Raw genomic sequence first — 22423 nt, forward strand, 5'->3', positions numbered from 1 at the left:
AGTTCAAGCTGCTATAGAAGAAATCTGTGCCCCATTCAAAGTCCAGGAGATATAAGAGTTAATGGAAAATAAGCCTAGCCAACTATTTCTCCTAAGGGCCAGACAGTAGGTACGTTCAGCTTTGTGGGCCAAAATACGTGACAGTCTCCGTCACAACTAGCCAGCAGCCAGACACGCTCTGTAATTGAGCGGGAGTGGCCGAGTTCCAGTAAGACTTTATTTGCAAAAACAGGCACAGGCTGCGCTTGGCCTGTGGCCCATATTTTGCTGATTCTTATCCTCATGGACCCTACATTCTGGGGGTAGGACAGAGGCAATAAACAAACTACAATTGAAAACAGATTAATCAAGGAAGGCCTGATTGTGAGAGTGACTTTTTTTTCCCTTAACGAAGATTTGAAGTTGGTGAGGGAGTTCTATTTGGGAGAACATTCTAGAAAGGGGACAGAAGGCACAAAAGCCCTGAAGTGGGGAGAATCTGAGGGTTGGATGGAGTGGATCAAGTGGGAAAACCTGGAGAAGGAGTAAGGCAGGGGACTTACCTGGTGGCCCAGTGGCTGAGACTCCATGCTCCCCATGCAGGCGCCCCGGCTCCGATCCCTGGTCAGGGAACTAGATCCCACATGCTGCAACTAAAAGTTTGCATAACACTGCTAAAGATCCTGCATGCCATAACTGAGACCCAGTGCAGCCAAATAAATAAATATTTCAAAAATTTATTTAAAAAAAAGGAAGGCAGAGTACAGATGACTGTGCAGACCATAGTAACCAGGGCTTTCATCCTGAGCAAAAGGAAAGGTCGGTGAAGATGCCAGAAGTAGGTCCTGATGTCCGTGTTACAAAGATCATTGTTGGACACAGATTGTAAGAAAGCTAGAGGGACCATAGGCAGGCCAACTGGAAGAAGCTGCAGTACCAAGGTGAGAAGCAAGGGTGGCTGGAAGATGCTATGAAGTCTGAAATTCTGATTATATTCTGAAGGTAAAGCCTAGAAGATCTTCTCAAGGGTCAAGGTGGGATATTATGACCAGGAAGCTTTGTTAGAAACTTAACTTTGCAACAAACACATATTTAATACACAGTGTGCGAGGGTAAATAAAAGCAAGAATGTAGGGTCAACTTTGGATGTATACTTCTGGCAACTGATATTTGACACTATGATTTTCAGTTTCTCCCAGATTCATGTGATTTTCATTCTCTGTCTATTCCAACTTAACATATGGAGGATTCACCTATCCTAAGTGGTTTCTGAGCAGTTTCTATTCTATAGAATGAATCTGCTGTGACTCTAGGCTAGCTTCTTGATCCTATGGAGAATGTATCCCCATGTGTTACAGACTACGAGTGTGGTGCGGTATATAGGTAACAGTGGTTAGTGAAAAAGGGATTCTGTGGTCAGATGGCCCTGCATAATATAGTACCTTTCCCAAGATTCCAAATGCACATAAAAATGGTAAAGTGTCTGCAGTCTTGAAGCAAAAAAAAAACAAAAAACAAACAAACCCTCCAAACCCATGAAACAAAACAAAAAAAGTCCAGGGACCTCCCTAGTTGTCCAGTGGTTAGGACTCTACACTTATACTTCAGGAGGCCTGAGTTCAATCCCTGATTGGAGAACTAAGATCCTGCAAGCTGTGAGGTGCAGTCACACAAAGAAGTACACAAGTCATTTGCATTTTAAACAAAAACCAACCAACCAACAAAACCGAAAAGAACAACTCTTTAACCTGAACCTCTCTCCCCAACCCTAACTTTTACCACTTGCTTCCTCTTGCCTGCTTGCTTCTACCTTAACTGAAAAGAAAATCAATACACTCATTAACAGAACACTGAACTTCTAGTAAAGAGAAACACACTCCTTAGAGATCTGAGAACCATTAGACAATGTATGCAATCCTGCCCTGCCAATCTCACGAAGTATTGCAACGACGGAATGCATTTATCTACACAAGACTAGATTGCAGTAGTCAGCACATGGGCAAGACCAGTCTCCTACAAAAAGTGAAGTCAAGGAAAGATGTCTCAAACAAGGAATAAAAAGATCATGGGTTCCCACACAGGCTTAGAGCCTTGGAGTAGAGGCTCTCTTGAGAGGCTGCAAGGAAGCCCAGCAACAACCAAACTTTACTTTTGCCATAAAGCTGCGTTTTGGAGACAGTGATGTCGCAAGATGGTGACACAGATCTGTCACAGCTTCATTCCTCTCACAAGAACACCTGAAAGCTCTTCATGGATGAGATGCCACTGAGAAAAATCTAGGAAACAGGGGTAGGGCTGAAGCACCCTCATCATCACAGAGGCCCTGGCAGACCACATTAGAAGGACAAGAGGGGCTGCTACACGCTGACCACGTGTCCCTCCCCCAGGTCAGCAGAGCACCGCATTCTGCCCTGAGTCTATGGTTCTCCAGCGGGGAAAGGAGAGCAGGGGGGATGTTCACACTCCCTGCACTGCAAGTGGTTTCCTGGGGACTCCCACTCCCACTCACAAATAACCCAGGAATTTGTGGGGCTCAACCACTAGGCATGTGAGACCTAATCAAGGAGTTCTGTAAAGCTGCAGGATACAAAACTGACATGCAAAAATCAGAAGCATTTCTATATAATAATAATAATGAATTATCTGAATAACAAAGAAAGAAAATGATCCCATTTATAACAGCATCAAAAAAATACACAGACATAAATTTCAGTAAGTGTAAGATCTCTACAACTTAAAAAGACACTGATTAAAAAAAAAAACTGAGGAAGACAAAAATAAATGGAAAGATATCCCATGTTAATGGACTAGAAGGATTAATATTAGTTAGTGTTAGTTGCTCAGTCATGCCCGACTCTTTGTGACTCCATGGACTGCAGCTCACCAAGCTCTTCTGTCCATGGGATTTTAATATTAAAGTGTCCATATTAATGAAAGCCATACATAGACTGAAAGCAATCTATATCAAGATTCCAAATGCATTTTTTTAAACAGACGTAGAAAAATAATCATAAAGTTGACATAGAACCACAGAAGACTCCAAACTGCCAAAGCAATCCTGAGAAAGAAGTACAAAGCAGGAGGCATCGGGTTTTCTGATTTCAACTTTTATTATAAAGCTAGCGTAATTAAAGGGCTTCCCTGCTGGCTCAGTGGTATAGAATCTGCCAGTGTAGGAGACGTGGGTATGATCACTGGGTCAGGAAGATCCCCTGGAGAAGGAAATGGCAACCCACTGTAATACTCTTGCCTGGGAAATCCCATGGACAGAGAAGTCTGGCGGGCTACAGTTCATAGGGTTGCAAAGAGTTGAACATAACTTAGTGACTAAACAACAACATAGTAATTAAGAGTACAGTACTAGCATAAAAACAGACACACTGAACAACGGGACTGAATCAAGAGTTCAGAAATAAACTCATGCATACATAGTCAATTAAAGTTTGACAAGAGGACCAAGAATACTCAGTGAAGAAAAGACAGTCTCTTCAATGAATGGTGCTGGGAAAACTGATATTCACATGTAAATGAAGCTAGATTCCTAACTTATAACACCCACAAAATTTAACTCAAAATGTATAAACTTAAACATAAGACCAGAAACTGTAAAACTTCTAGAAAAAAAACACTGAAAAATAGCTCTATGATATAGATCTTCACAATAACTTTTAAGATGATAACAACTAAAGCACAAGCAACAAAATAAACAAGTGTCACTACCTCAAACTTAAAAGCTTCTGCACAGCAAAGGAAACCATCCACAGAGCAGAAAGGCAACCTATAGAATGGGGAAAAAATGCAAACCATTTGTATGATAAGGGGTTAATATCCAAAAGATAGAATCACACAACTCAATAGCAATAAATCAAATAATTCAATTAAACAACTGACAAAACACCTGAATGGACATTTTTTTCAAAGAAGATAGATGAATGACCAACAGGTACATGAAATGTACTCAGTATTTTGCTCAGGGAAATGCAAATCAAAATTGAGATCAGCTCACATTGGTTAGAAAGCCTATCATCAAAAAGATAAGGGAAAAAGTGCTGGAGAGGATATGGAGAAAAGGGAGCCCTGGTGTACTGTTTGTGGGACTCTAACTGGTGCAGCTACTATGGGTAACACTAAAGAAGTTCCACAAAAATTAAAGATAGAACTACCATATGATCCAGCAATTCCACTTCTGGGAATATATCCAAAAGATGAAAATACTATGTCAAAGAGATATTTGCACCCCCACGTCCATAGCAGCATTACTCATAATACTTAAGACATGGAAACGACGTCAGTGTCCGTCGATGCCTGGATATAGAAACTGTGTGATATAAATGGAATATGGTTGGCCATAAAAAGAAGGAAATCCTGCCATTTGTGGCAACATGGATGGACCTTGAGGATATTATGCAAAGTGAGTTAAGTCAGACAAATACTGTATGATCTCACTTGTGGATTCTAAAAATTAAAACCAAATCAAAATAAAATGATAGGAAAAGAGATCAGGTTTGCAGTTACCAGAGGTGGGGAGAGAGGGTGGAAGAATTAGATGACAATGGTCAAAAGGTATAAACTGCCAGTTATAAATAAGTACTATGGATATCACGTAACACTGCTGGATTGCATATTTAAAAGTTGTCGAGAGAGCAGAGTTCTCAATACAAAGAAATAAACTATTTTTCTTTTGGGGGGTATTGAGATGATAGATGTTAACTAAAATTACTGTACTCATCGTTTCACCATATACATAAGTCAATTCATTTATAATGTAAACCTTAAAGTCACACAGTGTTTGGCAAATGTATCACAATAAAACTGGGAAAATGAAGTGCAACCTTTTGAACTGTATTTCGTTAATCCACTTACTGAGTAACCAAAAAAACTGCAGGAGAAGATGTGAAAATGCACTTTGATAACAAATAAAAAGAAGAAAACAGAAAGCCAACTTGAGATTTTATAGTACACTCTGTACTTAAATATATGATCACATTTTCTGGGTTGCATAATATACCAATTCTATTTTGAAAAGATACTCATATATAATATTTTCTGATTATGAAGATACACAAGATTATTACAGAGAATTTAAAGTACAGAATAAATATAAAAAAGACAATTTAAAACATTTTAATCTACCAAGGAAATAATTTACCAGCCATAAAATTCCAGTCCATTTCCATTTTATTTTTCTGTACATACATATTATAAACACATTTCCTTTTTTTCCCACAATTGGAACCACACTTCCAAGTTTTTTAAGTCTTTTTTGCTTTTGTTTCTTACTAAACTGGATAATATGATTATCTCCCTTTGCCCCTAGATATTGTTCAATGATTTTTAATATCTTCATAAAAGTTCTTCATGTGGATACACAATTAACTCTCCTTCCATGTGTGGGCATTTAGCTTTCACATTTCCACTGTGTCTAGAAACCTATAGAAGCATTTTTCAAACAGAGCTGTGTGTGTGCCTCTCTGACCATTTCCTCAGGATAAATTCCTAGAAATGAAAGTACTGGGTCAGAGGACACAATTTTCAAGTTCTGCCACTTATTTTCAGATTTCTATCACTTTCTGGAGAGGAAATTTATATTCCCAAGAGCAATGTATAAAGAATGTTTATCTCCTACTACTCCTCTAGCACTTAATATTACCTTAAAAAATATATGCACATTTCTCATTGTTACGCATGTCTTATTTTTGCTTTGATTTGTATTTTTTGGATTACTCTTGAGTCTAGACGGTTTTTCCCCATGTTTCTTAAAGATTATTTTCTCTTTGTGAATTTATGTGTATTGCTCATATTTCTATCTAGAGTGTTCATCTTTAAAAAAAATTATTCAAGACTATACTGTGATAGTTTTTACTAAGGCTTTGTTGCTAGTTTAATTTTAGATAAAGTCTTTCCAATCAACCATAGTAGAGGTATTGTTCTTCTTCCTGTAATTCAAGAGCTAACAAAAAAAAATCAATTAGAAAATTCAGACTGAGGCAAAGATGGTACCTAGAAAAATTATACCAACCAAATTTCCAAACAGGTGATGGCAGCTGGGGATTCCTCTTCCCATGGCAAATGTTTTTTCAGGAAGTTATCCTGAAGCAAGAAGTATACAGACCTTCAGTAGTGACCTCTCTGACTCAAATGCAAAGTCCATCTCAGGATTTTTGGTTGGGTTTTTCTGGGTTCCAGGGGTCCTGGTCTCAGGGTTTCAGCTGTAAGATGGAGAGAAGAGGATGCCTGGGTAGAGAAAGACAATCCACCTGAGAGTGTGTTACATCTTCACACACCTTTTGAGACATTTCAGGGTTGGCAGTCTTTTTAGCACAAACGTTCTCCTTGGATTTGTTTCCACTGACATACATATCAACTGTAGGTAAAAACAAAGCTGCCTATCACAGATGTTAAACAATGATTTGTTGAATGATTTTGCCGCTGCAGTTTCTACTCCGGGAGTGGCAGTGAGTGTGCACATTTACACGACTTCTTTGGCATCATCAAAGTCACTTAGAAGGATGCTCTTATATGAGCAGATTTTCTGCACTAACAAGAAACAGACAACTATTTTTCTCTCTCCGTTTCACAGCTCTCGTCGACCAGCCACTGGCAGAAGTCACCATTCCTTCAGCTAAGAAATGCTGCTTTCCAAAATCCTTTGGCAAAATCTTCTAGAGATTTGTTTTTCTGTTTCTTCCTAATTTAGAAACAGTCTTCAAAGAGAGAAGAAAAAAAACCCTGACATATCAATGTGAGAAGAAACCAACTCATTTAATTCTGCATTTCTTTCACAGAAAGTTTCAGAATTTATCATCGATGACCAATAAATTGGATGAGATCACCGTGGGGTAAAAGTCAACAAGAAAAGTTATACCCCAAGATTCAATTTTTTTTTAATTGAAGAAACAACATGTGACCCAAATTTAAGATTTTATTAAAATCATTTGTAAATTGACATAATATCTCAGTGATGAAGGAAAACTTTGAACAAAGCAAAAATAATGAGCTGTGTGAATTAACAGAAGGGTGAACAGTGTTAAGTGTGGCATTTAAATGATTACATGATTTTAATTATTCTTTTCATAATAAGCAACTCTGTGAACATCTATTCAAGAAGTTGAAAGCTGTGCCTTCTATGGAACTTGCAGCTGAATTAAGGCTTTGTTTCCTGCCTTCGGCAATTTTAAGAAAACAAATGGAAATGATTCAAAGAACTTATAAAAAATCCACCACCTATCGAAAGAATTTAAGGTAAGGTGGTAAGCATTAGAAAGAGAAAAACAAAACAAGCACATACACACACAGAGTATTCATCTGTGAGACAGAAAAGAGAGAACAGAAGTAAGGACGAGAGAAGTGCCCGGAAGTCCGGCTCAGGCCGACCCCTTATTTATTCTTGGCTGCCAGGGGTTTCCGGCTGATCTTTTTAGATTTGTCATTATTTTTCTTCGGCGGTTCTGGGTTTGCCTGCATGTGTCTGCCGTAGAGGCTGAAAAGAGAGAGAAGGGAAAATGTGAGATCCACCTTGTGAACACAAGATACACTTCTGCTGGCAGAGTTTTCATCAACAGACTCATCTCCAGGCACATTGAGGGAGGCTATGAACACAAGGGCATTTTTGTTTCCTCTGGGTCATATGCTGGATTTACACATGTGCCTACACACACATGCACACACTCTCTTTCTCTCTCACTCACTCCACCATGCCGTGAAGTCCAATTCTGGACCAGTCTCTTGGAATCATACACTCTGTACTAACTAGGAAAAACGTGAGGCTCAGCTTGGCTGCTCCAGACTGAAGCTCCACAGTTCGTGAGTGTTGGAGTCGACAGTGACCAAAACTTGGTTGAACTGAAAAGACAGAGTGTCCCCTTAGTGCAAAGTGAGCAGTGAGCCGGCCCAAGAGCCCCGGGGCTGGGTGATGCGACAGAGAGCGATGGTGTCCGAGCCTGCGCTGGCTGCTCACCCGTGATGGATGGCACCGGGGTGGCGACCACCCATCAATGCCACATTAATAAGCACCGCTGATTAAATGTTGACGAAGTACCCTGCAATCACAGCCACGGCATCCATCGCGGAGCAGAGCTGGTTCTGTGGCTGAGGGGACTGAACCTGATAGCAGACAGTAATTAATCGGTAATTTATGAGTCGTTCTGGTTAAACTAAATTAAAAGCCACCCGAAAGTGAAAACAGCTCAACCTTAACTCCCCTGGTGCTATAATTGTGTCCCCGAGAGAGGCCAGTGGGTGTCTCAGTGCTTCCCTAAGAGAGGCAATACCTGACCCCACACTGAACAGGGTGGACACAAACACTGACCTTCCTGTACAAGGCGCCCCGTCTTCTAAGATCCACGTGGGTAATTGACACCCTCTCCTGAACTTGGAGTACACTCATGCTCCCGATGACACTGATGCTGTGCTTGATGAGCTGAGGGACAGACCTGGCGCCTGGAGTTGTCCAGTTGATGGGGCACTTAGGCAAAGTTGGACTCTGGGTTTTGACAGGTCATACTGTAGTCTGCTTCTCCAGAGGCTTCCGAGCATCTCCTCGGAAGCAGGATCTACCAACAGTGGTCATGACCTTGGGTCTCTGTTTGCAAGAAGTTTAGAATGCGGAGTGTGGCAGCAGACAGACCTATAAGCTGAAGAATGTTAAGTCCAGCCAGGTGCTGGGAACATTCTCCAGGTAAAGGAGAGCATCAAGGAGGAAACACATGTCCTTAACACATCACATCAGAGTCTGTAAGTTAGCATTTAACTCCTGTAGAAGATTCCTTAGAGCAGGGGTCCCCGACCTCTCAGATCTCATATCTGATGATCTGAGATGGAGCAGATATAGTAATAATTATGTGTACCATAAACGTAACATGCTTGAATGATCTACCAACCACCATTCCCCTCACCCCAACGTCTGTGCAAAAACTGCCTTCCATGAAACCAATCCCTGGTGCCAAAAAGGTTGGAGACTGCTGATAGAAGACTTCTGAATGGAGTCTAACTGAATGGAGAGGCAGGCCCAGTCCTGCCCAGTGTCCACAGCAGAAACATCCCCAAGAGAACCTGCCATCCAGGAAAATGGATCTTTAAACCTACATATGCTCCCTCCCTACACTTTTTAAGAAAACTGGAGTATCACTGCTTTACATACTGCATTAGTTTTTGCTGTGCAGCAAAGTGAGTCAGCTCCATATACGTGTGTCCGCTCTCCTGGATTTCTTTCTGATCTAGGCCACCACAGAGCACTGAGTAGAGTTCCCTGTGTTATACAGCAGGTTCCCACTAGCTCTCTATTTTACACATGGTAGTGTATGTCAATCCTAATCTCCCAACTCATCCCACCCTCCCTCCCCCATGTGGTGTCCATATGTTTGCTCACTATGTCTGTGTCTCTATTTCTGCTTTGCACATAGGTTCATTTGTACTATTTTTTAGATTCCACATACATGCATTACCCCTACACTTTAAAAGGGGAAGTTGGTTCCCCTCAAAGTCTATGTTGTAGACACCTGGCAGTCCTGGAGCCAGGCAGAGAAACACTGGTTTAGGCAGAAAGGAAGGCTCAGCCAATCTGGCTTTACCACTGTTACCAGCCCCACTCCCAGTGACGCTGCGGCTGCTGCTAAGTTGCTTCAGTCGTGTCCAGCTCTGTGCAGCCCCATGGACTGTAGCAGTGGGTTGCCGTTTCCTTCTCCAATGCATGAAAGTGAAAAGTGAAAGTGAAGTCGCTCAGTCGTGTCCGACTCTTAGCGACCCCATGGACTGCAGCCTACCAGGCTCCTCCGTCCATGGGATTTTCCAGGCAAGAGTACTGGAGTGGGTTGCCATTGCCTTCTCTGAGTCCCAATGATGTTCCTGTCCTAACTCCCCAGAACTTGCTGTTGACCAAAGGGACTCTACAGAGGAAATGAGGTTAAGGACCTTGAGGTGGAAAGATGGTCTTGCATTTTCTAGGGGTCCCAATCTGTGCACCCCTTCCCCCACCCTGCCAGCATCTCTCCCAGATGCACCAGAATAGGGAGAGCAAACTGAGCCAAAGGAGAGCTGTGTGTTACATTCTTCACCTATATCAGACAAGCTGATCTTCCCATAGCGTCTGCCCCTCTCCTCCTCCTCCCAGGATGCTGCTTTCCTAGAGATCAGCAGCTTAGTGCTACAGCCGGATGTGCACAAGGGGAACTGGTGGGGGTGGGGCTCTGGTCTCCAAGCTCCTCCCACTTGGCACGAAGCCAAGGTCTGACTGTTCTGAGCACCCACAAAGGCATCTATGGTCTCAGCATCTTCCATTGTAATTGCTTTCTCACAGCTTCAGGGTCTCTCCTTTCCTTTCCAAACTCTTATCTCTACACTCATTCTTGCTCACAGATAACATCCAACTTTAAGGATCACAAAAATCTATAAATACACAGCTCCCTCATTTGTGAACTTGGAAACCTGGTAAAGACTCAGGGGCTGGGAAAGTGGTATCAACAGAAATAAAGAGTTCAGAGGAGAGAGAAGAGATGAAAGACTCAATGAGGTCCTACTATGCACCACATCCTGAACACGCAGGCACAGAAGGCTTCCTGGAAGGAGTGGCGGTGTTGCCAGGCCCTGACAACGGTCACGAAGCAAAGTCATTTCAGCAGGTGTGCCAAAGCTGCTTGGGACTCAGCAAGGCTCCTCTATTCAGGAAGAACTAGAATGTTCCAACCTTTCATCGCCTGCCTTTTTAGACTCAGACCCCACTGTATGCCTGGCCTTCCTGGGGCTACACAGCAAGCCACTCACTACAAAGGGTCAGAAGGGAGACTGAAAACTTTCAGTTAGCCTCTTATGAGCTGTCAGTTCTAGGCACGTGATTAGCAAGCCTCATCCCCACCGTGCCTTCGTTTCTTCATCTGTTAAAGAAAAAATGATGTTGTTTTCTCATATGGTGGCCGTAATGCTGAGGTAAGCTGGGCACCAGGGCATGACATGGGGTTAGAATGATTAAATAAAGATAATTATATGATTACTTCTCTAGGGTTTCTTCCTCTGAAAAATAACATGGTATTTTCTACTGACACCAAATCTCCAAGCATATATGGAAGAAAGGTTTGGATCCTCTTTGAAGAAAGCGACTCAGGCTAAAGGCACTGTCCCACTTCCTCCATGAGTCACCAGCGGATGACTCTGCCCTGCCCTGCGGGATCCTCTCACTGCTCCAGCTGTGTGCCAGATGACAGCCACGTTTCACTCTCATCTGTAGACTGGATCCATCAGAGCAATCATTCCCACCTGGAGATGTGGCTCTGGCTGGGCAGGAAGGACGAGCTTCTCAGGGTCCCAAGTCTTGGATTCCCTCAGCTATTAATATTAGCCCTGGGGCCTCCACTCAGTAAGTGTAGGGGACAGAATAACGGCCCCTCAACATGTCCACATCCTGATTCCAGAGACCTTGGGATCTGTAACCTTATATTGCTAAAGGGACTGTGCAGAGCTGATTAAGTTACTGCTGCTGCTGCTAAGTCACCTCAGTCGTGTCCGACTCTGTGCGACCCCAGAGATGGCAGCCCACCAGGCTCCCCCGTCCCTGGGATTCTCCAGGCAAGAACACTGGAGTGGGTTGCCATTTCCTTCTCCAGTGCATGAAAGTGAAAAGTAAAAGTGAAGACGCTCAGTTGTGTCCGACTCCTAGCGACCCCATGGACTGCAGCCCACCAGGTCCCTCTGTCCATGGGATTTTCCAGGCAAGAGTACTGGAGTGGGGTGCTGTTGCCTTCTCTGGATTAAGTTAAGAACTTGAAAAAAATTTTTCTTGGAGTGGCTTTAGAATGTTGCATTAGTTTCTGCTGTATACCAAAGCCAGTCAGTTACATGTATACATATATTCCCTCCTTTTTTTGGATTTCCTTCCCATTTAGGTCGCCACAGAGCACTGACTAGAGTTCCCTGAGCTCTACAGTCAGTTCTCGTTAGCCATCTATTTTATATGTAGTATCAATAGTGTGTATGTGTTGGTCCCAATCTCCCAGTTCATCCCGTCTTTTCTTCCTCCTTTGGTATCCATGTTTGTTCTCTGTATCTTTGTCTCTATTTTTGCTTTGCAAACAGGTTCATAGATGGAGAGATGATCTTGGGTTATCTGGGTGGGCCCAACATAATCCCAGGGGTCCTAAGAGGGAAGATGGGGGTACAGGAGGACCGGAGTCAGGGATGCTCAGATGCTGGCTTTGATGATGGAGCAAGGCAGGCTCTAGACCCTAGAAAGGCAAGGAAACACATTCTTGCCTAGAGCCTCCAAAAGATGAAAGCCTGCTGACACCTACATTTCAGACTTCTGACGCCCAGAACTGTGAGAGAATATATCTGTTCTGTTTTTGGCTACTAGGTTGGTGTTGATGTTTGGTGGCTAAGTCATGTCTGACTCTTTTGCAACCCCATGTACTGTAGCCTGCCAGGCTCCTCTGTCCATGAAATTTCCCTGGCAAAAACACTGGAGTAGGTTACCATTTCCTCCTCCAGGGGATCTTTCCAACCCAGGGATCGAACCCACACCTCCTGTCTTGGCAGGTGGATTCTTTACCACTGAGTCACCAGGGAAGCCCTTTCTGGCCACTAAGATCATCTTAATTTGTTATCAGAAGCAACAGGGAACCCATACAGTAACTGAATCTCTCTGGGGCTGTCTGTGAGGGATTTCACTTAGTTTTAGCAGGAGAAATTTTCTTCTGGGGTAGCAACTCACTGACAAGTAAGAAAAGTTAAAAACTAAGTTGCAGAAAGGCCACAGAAGGAGAGTCTCCAAGGAAAAATGGGTGCTGTCCACTAGAAGAGGAGGAGGTGGGCAGGCCAACTATCCCCTCTCTGCTACAGTGAGACAGGATGGGCCTGGCTCCCTCTATGCGCTGAAGCTGATAGTCCATGTTTGAAATGCATCCGGAATTAATTTACAGAGGTGACAGTGAAAAGATGGATAGCTCTATGCCTCTGAAAGGAGTTGTATCACACGCAGTTATGCGCAGGGCCACATGGGGAAGCACCAGGTTGACTGGGAGGCAAAGGAGCCCGGGGAGAGCAAAGCCCAGAGTCTTTATGGGTGGTTTCACAGGAAGGAATGGGTAAAACAGGGTAGGTGTGTAATTTGATTAAAATCTCAGAGCCTAGAGTGAAAGAAGTAATCTCCAGTTGCCCAGTGCCTGGACCAGAGGGAATATTGGCTTGGTGCATCAGAGTTAGAGAAAAGAGGTGGTCAGGATTCGGGCTTGGGGCTTGGGGTTGGTTGGGTTGGATGTGAAAGGCATGCTAATGGATGAACTGTTCGCTCCTCTGGGAATGAGAAGCATTCTCCCTTGCCAGCATCATTAAATACAGGAAGTGAAAAACAGGACTGATCTATGCAACCTGCAGTGTTCAGGATGGCTTCCTCCCCTCCTGACCTTTCCATACTCTCCTTTCATTATGTAACTTCCACCTCCTTGATCTTCGAAGATTTCAACTAACCCTTGGATTCTGGCACAAGATGCTTCTTGATGAGCACATCCCCTCAGTGATCTGCTCAGGTGGTACCCATCATCTGTCCTACAAGAGCCCTGGCTCACTGCACGGGGGATTCTGGAGAACGGTCCTGGGGCTTCGAGCATCTGCATTCCTGAACCCTGTTTGCTCCAAAGGACGTGTGACACTGAGCAGGTCACTAACTTGCCACAGTCTGATGTCTTCATCTGCAAAATGATGAAAACTGCTACCTTGAAGGGCTTGTGTGTAGGGGGGCGGAAATTAAATCAGACACGGACAGGGTCTTGTATGCAGGCACAGAACAGCTCTTCCAGAGCAACAGCTGTCACCTTTAACCTCTCATGAAGGCCCAAGACCCAGGCTAAGCCAGCCAATTCCTCCTGCTTCCCAGACACTGCCTCTGAGCACAGCCAGGAGTTCAGCTTTGCCATCATGAGCTTGGGTGGCAGACTCTACCTCGGGAAGGTTTCTGGGGGCACTGAAATCTGGTCATGCTAGTGAGAGAGCACTGACAAGGAAGACTGGCTCCCTGTCACGGATGGGGCTGCAGCATCAGTCACCAGTGGGCGAGGTGGTCAATTCAGAATACGGAGTGAACCTGTGGCACAGAGTCTTGGAAAATCTTCTCTCCTCTCAAAGCTGAGGTCTACAGAGGATGACTGGGAGCTGTTCATGGAAGGAGAAAAGTCAACAGAGAACCAGTTAAAGTGACAGGAAAGGATGAATTATGCTCAGGAGTCTGATGAACAGACTTCTGACCGTGAAGAGAGTCCTCAAAGGCGAGAAGCCTATGGATGACCTGTGCTGTGGGTGATGAACGAGCCAGCATCACTTAGCTCATGAGGGTTCTCGTCTGGTCCCTGTGGGAACGGACCCTGACCAGAGCAGCTGTCTGGAGAATCCCAGCTGCAGATCAGCTCTGGAGGATTCATCAGGAAACGATGCCGTGAACAGGAGAGGTCACCAGCCTGGTCACTTGAGAGGCATCGTGTTAAAGTTGTCTGCACACTGGCTCCTGACACTCCACACAACTCAACACCCCTGCCTGGTGACATCTAAGATGGCACAGCAAACAATTCCAGCCCACGAGAATGGGAATGCATTCATTTCTCAGCAAACATTATATTGAGTAGTAGTATGATATACATGCTCTATTATTGGTGGGCATATTTATTTAACATGGGCATATTCATTTTGCAAAAAAAAAAAAAAAACACATTTGAGTTTTACTGTTTCTGTTCAATCCAAGGGTCTCGTTGCAGCCCCTCACACCGCTTCATGATTGCAGCAATGAACACCACTGGGGACTGCATTTTTCCTTCTTGAAAAGTCTCCTCTCCTGGCTCCAATGCACTATCCTTGTTCTTATTTTACCCCTGGACAATTCTATAGTCCTTATGGTTTTGCTTTAAGCTCATTGTATTCTCTTCCCTAAACCGATCATCTGATTTTGTAGCTTCAGTGAGTATCTCTGAATATGAGCCCTCAGAGTCACTGCCATCTTCAAGCCCTGCTACACCAAAACTCCCACTTGTACACTGAACCATTAAATCCAACCAAATGCACACAACAGTTCCCTACCCCAGTTCCTCAATGTCCCTCTAATGTCTCCAGACCTCCAGGACCAAAATGATGAAGTCATTCTGGCACCTGCCTCTTTTTTCAGTCACCCTATTAATCAAGTTTGATTACATCCTCCTCTACCACAGAAATTCTCAGTCTGTGGCAAGGGAGGATCTGAAGCTCCAAGCAAAGCTATATGTGCCTTTTTTCAGCTGAAAAGTGAACACAGCTTTCATCAGCTTCTCAAAAGGTTCATGACTCAATGGATTAATAAGATGCTTTATGGTACTTATTCTTGTTTATATCATCATATGATTTTATTCATTCTCTTTTTCTTCTACCCTAAAATATGGCCATTAGATTAGCGTTAACAGGTTCCTTCTCAGTCTCCATTTTTTTGGCTGTGCTGTGCAACTTACGGGATCTCAGATCCCCAACCTGAGATGGAACCCCAGGTCCCCGCAGTGAAAACACCAAGTCCCAATCACTGGACCACCAGAGAATGCCCCCTTCCTGATCTCCTTGGTAACAATTCCTTCCTTCCTTCAATGTGTCCTACACACAACTGACAGAATTCTCCCTCCTTGGTTTATGCAGGGAAAGCAGCATCCACTACCCACAGGATCAAGTACCCAGCCTGGTATGTAACAGAGTATCCGCTGCCCAGGCCATGCAATGCCTACCCAGCCAAATTTCATCTCTCTCTGTTCACTAACAGACCAAATACGGAAACGCTGGTCTGGAGGAGGGCAACGTAGAGTGTGGGAAAGGTAGGCTGAGTGTTAGCTTTGCCACCTATTAGCTCAGTAACCTCAGAATCTGATATCATTCTGGAATCTCTGTTTATCTTTATTGAGAACTGGGAATATCTGCATACTGCCTATACCTTGCAGGTGATTTGAAAAAACTTTTGAGTGCTAAACCCATCTAAGGCCTTTGTCAGCCAGGATTCCTTCTGGTCTCAGGTTTTGGCTGATTTGTGTTACTACTGCCTGGAATGCCCGCCCCCATCCTTTCTACAACTCAGATCTCATCCACATATTCAGGCTTTTCACAGCTTTCTCTGCTCTGCCCCCTGTTCAACTTCTGCCTTCACAAAATACTGTGGTGTTTATTGAGATTTCATCATTAAGTCCTTCAGAATAGACAAAGCAATTTCTGCTCTTGGCTGTTACTTCCAGGTACTAGTAGAGTGCCTTGATCAGGACACATGGTAAATATGCTCACCATGCAGTCAGCATTCACTACCACAACTATCCAAGAAAGAAGGGGCTTTCATTATTTTCATTTTCCAAATGAGGAAACTTAGGATTAGAAAAAGGTTCAGGTCACCCCCAGGTAATGACCCCAAAGTTCAAATTCTCTAGGCATTAAGTACATGGGCTTTGCTGGCGGCTCAGTGTAAAGACTCTGTCTGCAATGCAAGAGACATGGGTTTGATCCCTGGGTCAGAAAGAGTCCCTGAAGAAGGGAACGGCAACCCACTCCAGTATTCTTGCCTGGGAAATCTCATGGACAAAGAAGCCTGGTGGACTGCAGTCAGTGGGGTTGCAAGAGTTGGACAAGACTTAGCAACTAAACCACCAACCAGCACCACCACCATCTTTCTGGATTTCTCAGTTTTGTCCTCTTCATCAGCCTACCATTTTCTCAAGGGTGGGGACAGCAGACTTCACTTCTTTTGTATTCTACATATGCAAGGCACTGCTGGAAGCACATTGTGTGCTATGTAAATATTATGTTTCAGAATGCCAGGTATATGAGAGGTACAATATGCTGTGCTTAAGTCATTTGCTCCTGTCATATGCCTCCCTCCTGTTGTTTTGGGTGTTTCCATGGAAAGTCCTTATACAGACCAAGAAAAGAACCAATTTGAAAAATCTCAGTATATGGCCAGTGACAATAATGGAGAGAAATCATTTTGTGTCTAATCTGTAATGTTATGGTAGGATGCTAAATTTAAAATCTCTGCAAATAAATCTGTGGACAAAGTGTGAAGCCCAGATTATTAATAAGCATTTGCCATATCTTTATTTATCCTATCTAGCAGCTTCTGAGGGGTTGGTGACAGAACCTCAGCACTTAAATTGCTGAGTCTTAAAGAAAAAAAGGGAACAGTTACCATATTCCCATGAGAAGTCTCATTAATTCAAAAGGCAATTTTTTGAGATCAAACCTCCAAGAGATGGTTCCATGAAAGTCACTAGCATCAGGAGGTGTCTTTTACATTCTCCATTATAACCCTCACTGCTCTCTGCCCTCAACATACAGTGTAAAAAGAAATTATCAACATACATGTGTGCAAACAGCACCTGTATAAATAGCCAAGAAGAATCTGTAGCTGGCTTAGGACAGATATTAAACTACACAAAAAAATACAAAATGTAAGGCGGATTTTAAAAATACCCCATACATTCTAGACTATCTGCCCCACTGGAGGAGAGAAATGAGGATTCTGGCAGAACAAAACTAACAATCTCATGCACAAAAGATGCTCATTAAACTTCATCATCCTGTCTACTCTAATGATGCTTTTACTTAATAAAAATTCCCCAAGCAGTTGCAAGGATATTAGGCAAGGTCTTTGGTTATGTATCAGAGGTCTGAGCTGTCACCAGCAAGCATGCAGTTTGGGGGGTAAGGCTCCCTGGGGAAGGAGCAAATACAGCTTTCACAGAATACATGCAGAGAAAAATCAATAACTGCAACTTGCTTCCCTGCTTAAGCATTTAAGAGAATAGGTAATCCTTTTAAATTAAACTGCAAAGTGCTAAATGTTGCAATTTCCAGAATAAACTAAAAAAACAAAGGAAAACAGGAGAAGAGCATTTTTGTAAGTTTTCTAAGCAAGCTACTTCCTTAATAGACTCCAGATCTGAAGTACTGGAGAATATTTTTTATGAAAAGAATTATTTCAAGATATCACTATGTTGAGGCTGCATAGGTGTCTATGTGTTGGTAATACACAAACCTATTTATAGATACAAGGAAGGAAGTGACAAGCATTTCTTTATTTTGTTGTTGTTTTCTATGTTTTGACCATACCACATGGCATAGCATGTAGGACCTTAGTTTCTGACCAGTGATCGAACCTCTGACCCTGCAATAGAAGTCCATTAATCAGTGGACTGCCAGGGAAGTCCCAAGAAATTATTTCTATTACATGCATGTAATACCACCAAAAATTATTCCTAAGAAAACATTACTATTAAAATTCACAATCTTGACATGCGTATGTGTAACTGATTTAACTTGCTATACAGCTGAAACTAACACAGCACTATAAATCAACTACAGTCCAACACAAATTTAAAAAAAAGGTCACTAACTAGAATCTGGCTCTCAAAAGCTAAACAGTAATTATCTAATAGATCCCTTAACATGGACAGCTAGATGATAATTCTATATAATCACAAATTATTGCTTCTGTCCACATTATACAACCCATCTTAAATTTCATGTCCAGTCAATACAGAGTTGGCTGGAGAGATATGAGAGTCGGCGTAAGAATGAGTTTTGACACCAAAACTTAAAGGCAGAAAGGTTGCCCTCTGTGTGTAAAATGATCACGTCAACACAAATGAACCAAAGCAGGAACTCAGAAAGTCTCCCCAAGAAACACCAGCACAACTCAGGCCAGAAAGATTTGATTAGAAGCCAGCCAAAGGTATGAACAAAGCTGGAGAGAGACCCTGTGCATCAGAAGAGCGCTGGTGTCCTTCAGCAACTCCAGCAGTTGGGTAGACGCAGGCAGTGGGCGTCTACAGGACCCAGCTGGGAGTTCTGTGGGCACCTTGATAATGTCTGTGAGTGCAGGAAGAGGAAAGAAACACGATGCCACTGCAGCCCTTTCAAGGCTTCATGGTACAGCTGGGGCCACCTCCCTGCCTTCTGCCATGACCCTCCATGTTCCCAATCTCCAGCACATGGGCAAACAAATCAGGCCTCTGCCCATTTCCGAGGTCCATACTTCTATTCCCTTAGTTCAGAATGCTTTTCTCCAGGTCTCCGTAAGATCGGCACTCGTATCGTCCCTGTCGTACAGGTTAGGGAAAGGACATAGAGAACTTCAATAACTTTGGTTTCAAAACCGTTCAGTCTCAACCTTCTCCCTTTCCTCTGGGTGCAGACACTGGTTTGTACATGAGCCTGTGGCCAACCTGTGCCAACCACAGAAAGACCCAAGATCTTACCTCAAGCTATTGGGAAGAAGAGCCCTTTCTTTTGAGTCGAATTAGGAGCCTAGATCTGCTGCTGGCCATGGTGGCATCTGAGAAGAGAGCTTGCCTGGGAAAGAAACCAGCAGGCAAAGCAGAACTGACAGATGGAGGGAAATGGAGTCCAGAGACACTGAGCCCATGCTCATGCCATGCCTTAAAAAACCTATTTACTGTACTGCTGGATTATTAGTAATATAAATTTCTTCTGCATTCCAAGAACACTGAGCCCTGAATGACACATCACTGATCTACTTCAAATGTGAGTTCCTAAGAGACTTTTTTGCCCGCATTCTCTCTCTTTAACCACATGCGTTTCCTTCATACCACAGTCACAATATAATTATTTTGATCATTATTAATTGATTTGTTTGCCTCCTCCTTTAATGGAAGATTAACTCCAAGAGGACAGGAATCTTGTCTGTCTTCATTAGTATCCCCTCTGACCGGTGCACCACGGGCACCCAATGATTGTTTGCTGATTGACTGAAAGCACATATCACTGCACTTAGTAGGATGTACTGCAATATCCAACTACCTGAGTCTCTTACCAGCCGGATCGTTAGTGCCTCTGAGGCAGGAGCTGTCTTAATCCTTTTGTTTCTCTTGTGTTGGCCACACACTAGTCACCAAATAAACATCAACTGGTGGACTGAAAGAATACATTTTTAAAAAATATTCTTAATTGCAGGATAATTACTTTATAACGCTGTGAAGGTTTCTGCCATACAGCAATATGAAATGCCACAGATATATGCATGCCCCCTCCCTCCCCATCCCACTCCTCTAAGGTTGTCACAGAGCACCAGTTCTGAGTTCCCTCCATCACACGGCAGACTCCCACTGGCTATCCGTTTTACATACGGCAATGCGCATGTTCCAATGCTCTTCTCTCAAATCACCCCACCCTCTCCTTCCCCTACTGTGTCCAAAAATTTGCCGTTTATGTCTGTGTCGCCTTTGCTGCCCTGCAAGTAGGATCATTAGTACTGCCCCGAAAAAGTATCTTAGCCGAGGAACATTTCCTGATTCATTCCTTAATTCCACACTCATCAAGTGAGGATAGACATGCCTCCCATACAGAGGTGTTCACTGAGAAAACACGTGCTGTGTACGCCAAGGCAAGTCTTTTAGTCTTCAGGAGCAGTTTTCCTCTGTTAACAAAATTCTGGGCCCCTACATAAGCTCCTTCTGTTGTTTTCCCCAGTCTCTGTAGGGTTTTTGAGGCTTGGAGAGGTGAGTGGAGGTGCAGAAAATGCATCGTGGTGCCATTTTGTGAAGCTGCTTGGGAACCGTCCATTCTTCTCTTGTGGAGATTCTCATTTTAAAACAATGTTTAAATGTTTAAAAGTTTCTTTTGCTGTGGACCATTTTTTAGAGCCTTTATTGAATTGTTGTAACACTGCTTCTGTTGTTTATATCCTGTTTTTTTGGCCATGAGGCATATGGGATCTTAGCTACCCAACCAGGGATTGAACCTGCAGCCCCTGCATTGGAAGGCGAAGTCTTAACCACTGGACCACAAGGGAAGTCCTGGAGGGTCCCTCTCAAAATACTGTGTGACCAGGGGTTTTCATTCAATTCCTTTACAGCACAGTAGGTTTTATTGAATATTAACCATCATTTTGCAGAAGGCAATGGCAACCCACTCCCGTACTCTTGCCTGGAAAATCCAACGGATGGAGGAGCATGGTAGGCTGCAGTCCATGGGGTCGCTAAGAGTCGGACATGACTGAGCGACTTCACTTTCACTTTTCACTTTCATGCATTGGAGAAGGAAATGGCAACCCACTCCAGTGTTCTTGCCTGGAGAATCCCAGGGACGGGGGAGCCTGGTGGGCTGCCGTCTACGGGGTCGCACAGAGTCAGACACGACTGAAGCAACTTAGCAGCAGCAGCAGCAACCATCATTTGATATTAGCAAGAACTAGCTGAGTACAGGAATAGCTTAACACAGAGGATTAAGTCAAAATGAACATTATAAAAACGCTGGGGATTTCTTCCTTTCCTTCGGACAAATTAAACATCAGAATAAATTTTTATTATCATGGAAAGATGGGAGTTTTTCGAGCCACATGTGGTTCCTTCAGGAAAGGCTTGGTGTTCACGATCTTTTAAGTTATTAAGCTAGTGACTGTAACAGCCAAATGCAGGCAGCATACGCTACGCACCAGCATTTCCACAGGAAGCTTCTGTGGCATTTTCTGTATTAACTCATTTAAGCCTAAACGAAAGACATCATGGAGGGCTGCACAGCTGTCCTGTGCGTCTAGATATAAATGACGCTGCAACTGGAACACCAGTGTCCAAACAGAGAAGCTTCCGCTTTGTCTTTGTTTCTCAGACACAGACCAATGGTAAAGCGTATCTACAGGTATTGTTACTCTTCTCTTCCTCTCGGTGGCTATTAATGTGGACTCCCTGCTTCCAGGGCCCTCCTCCCCTCTCAGCCCAGATGATCGGATGACGTGACACTGGCAGGTGACTCAAGGCCAGGTCAACTGAGAGCGAGCCGTCTCTAAGTGCTAGTCTATACAGGTTTCAGAGTGCGTGGCAGATAATACTGACTCAGGAGGCGAAGGCTTTGGAATTAATCCATTGACTAAGGTAATCTGTGCTTTCCTAGATAGGAAATGGGGCATTTGGACTTAAACAGGGGTGGGAGCTATCTGATATATGCACTGCCACCCTCCCGCCCCTCGCCTTGCACACAGACTGAGGATTCACTCAGAACACATCCAGAACCTACTTACATCACACCCTACAGGCAATGGCTTCAACCTGGTCCAAGTTGGGCATTTGAATGGAACCCGCACGTTGTATGTATGAAATGTGTGTAGGACTCTGCTTACATTAAAAATCATTTACCCTTAGGAAAAACCACATTCAGTGAAACCTCCTATCTCCAAGGTTCCTCTTATGTTCAGGTGAGACTACAGCACAACGCCTGAGATTCTAAGCAGCACTGTATTACCTGCCTCTCCTCTATGTCCACTAGAAAGTCTGTGAGGTTATGTTCCACTTAGACAGCAAAGAGAGGAAAACATAAATAAATAAATAAATAACCTTAGAAGTCAAAACCAGAAAGCATGCATCTATCTACAGACGGATGCAGCCATGAGGCTCTTGCCAAGTGGACTTCAGGAGGCAGCAGCTACAAGTCAATTCTAGTCATTGTCTCTTTCACTTCTTCCCTC

General features: G+C 43.5%; 1 protein-coding gene across 1 annotated transcript in view; it reads right to left on the reverse strand.

Moving 5' to 3' along the window:
* Positions 1-6900: 6900 nt before the first annotated feature.
* Positions 6901-22423, reverse strand: part of RSU1 (Ras suppressor protein 1) — a 198838-nt gene continuing 183315 nt past the window's right edge. The window contains exon 9 of the mRNA XM_052650975.1: positions 6901-7459. Coding sequence (XP_052506935.1) covers positions 7357-7459 — 103 coding nt within the window. The 3' untranslated portion in view covers positions 6901-7356. The remainder of the gene's footprint in view (positions 7460-22423) is intronic.

The sequence above is a fragment of the Budorcas taxicolor genome, chromosome 13, assembly GCF_023091745.1.
Source record: "Budorcas taxicolor isolate Tak-1 chromosome 13, Takin1.1, whole genome shotgun sequence".
NCBI lineage: Eukaryota > Metazoa > Chordata > Mammalia > Artiodactyla > Bovidae > Budorcas > Budorcas taxicolor.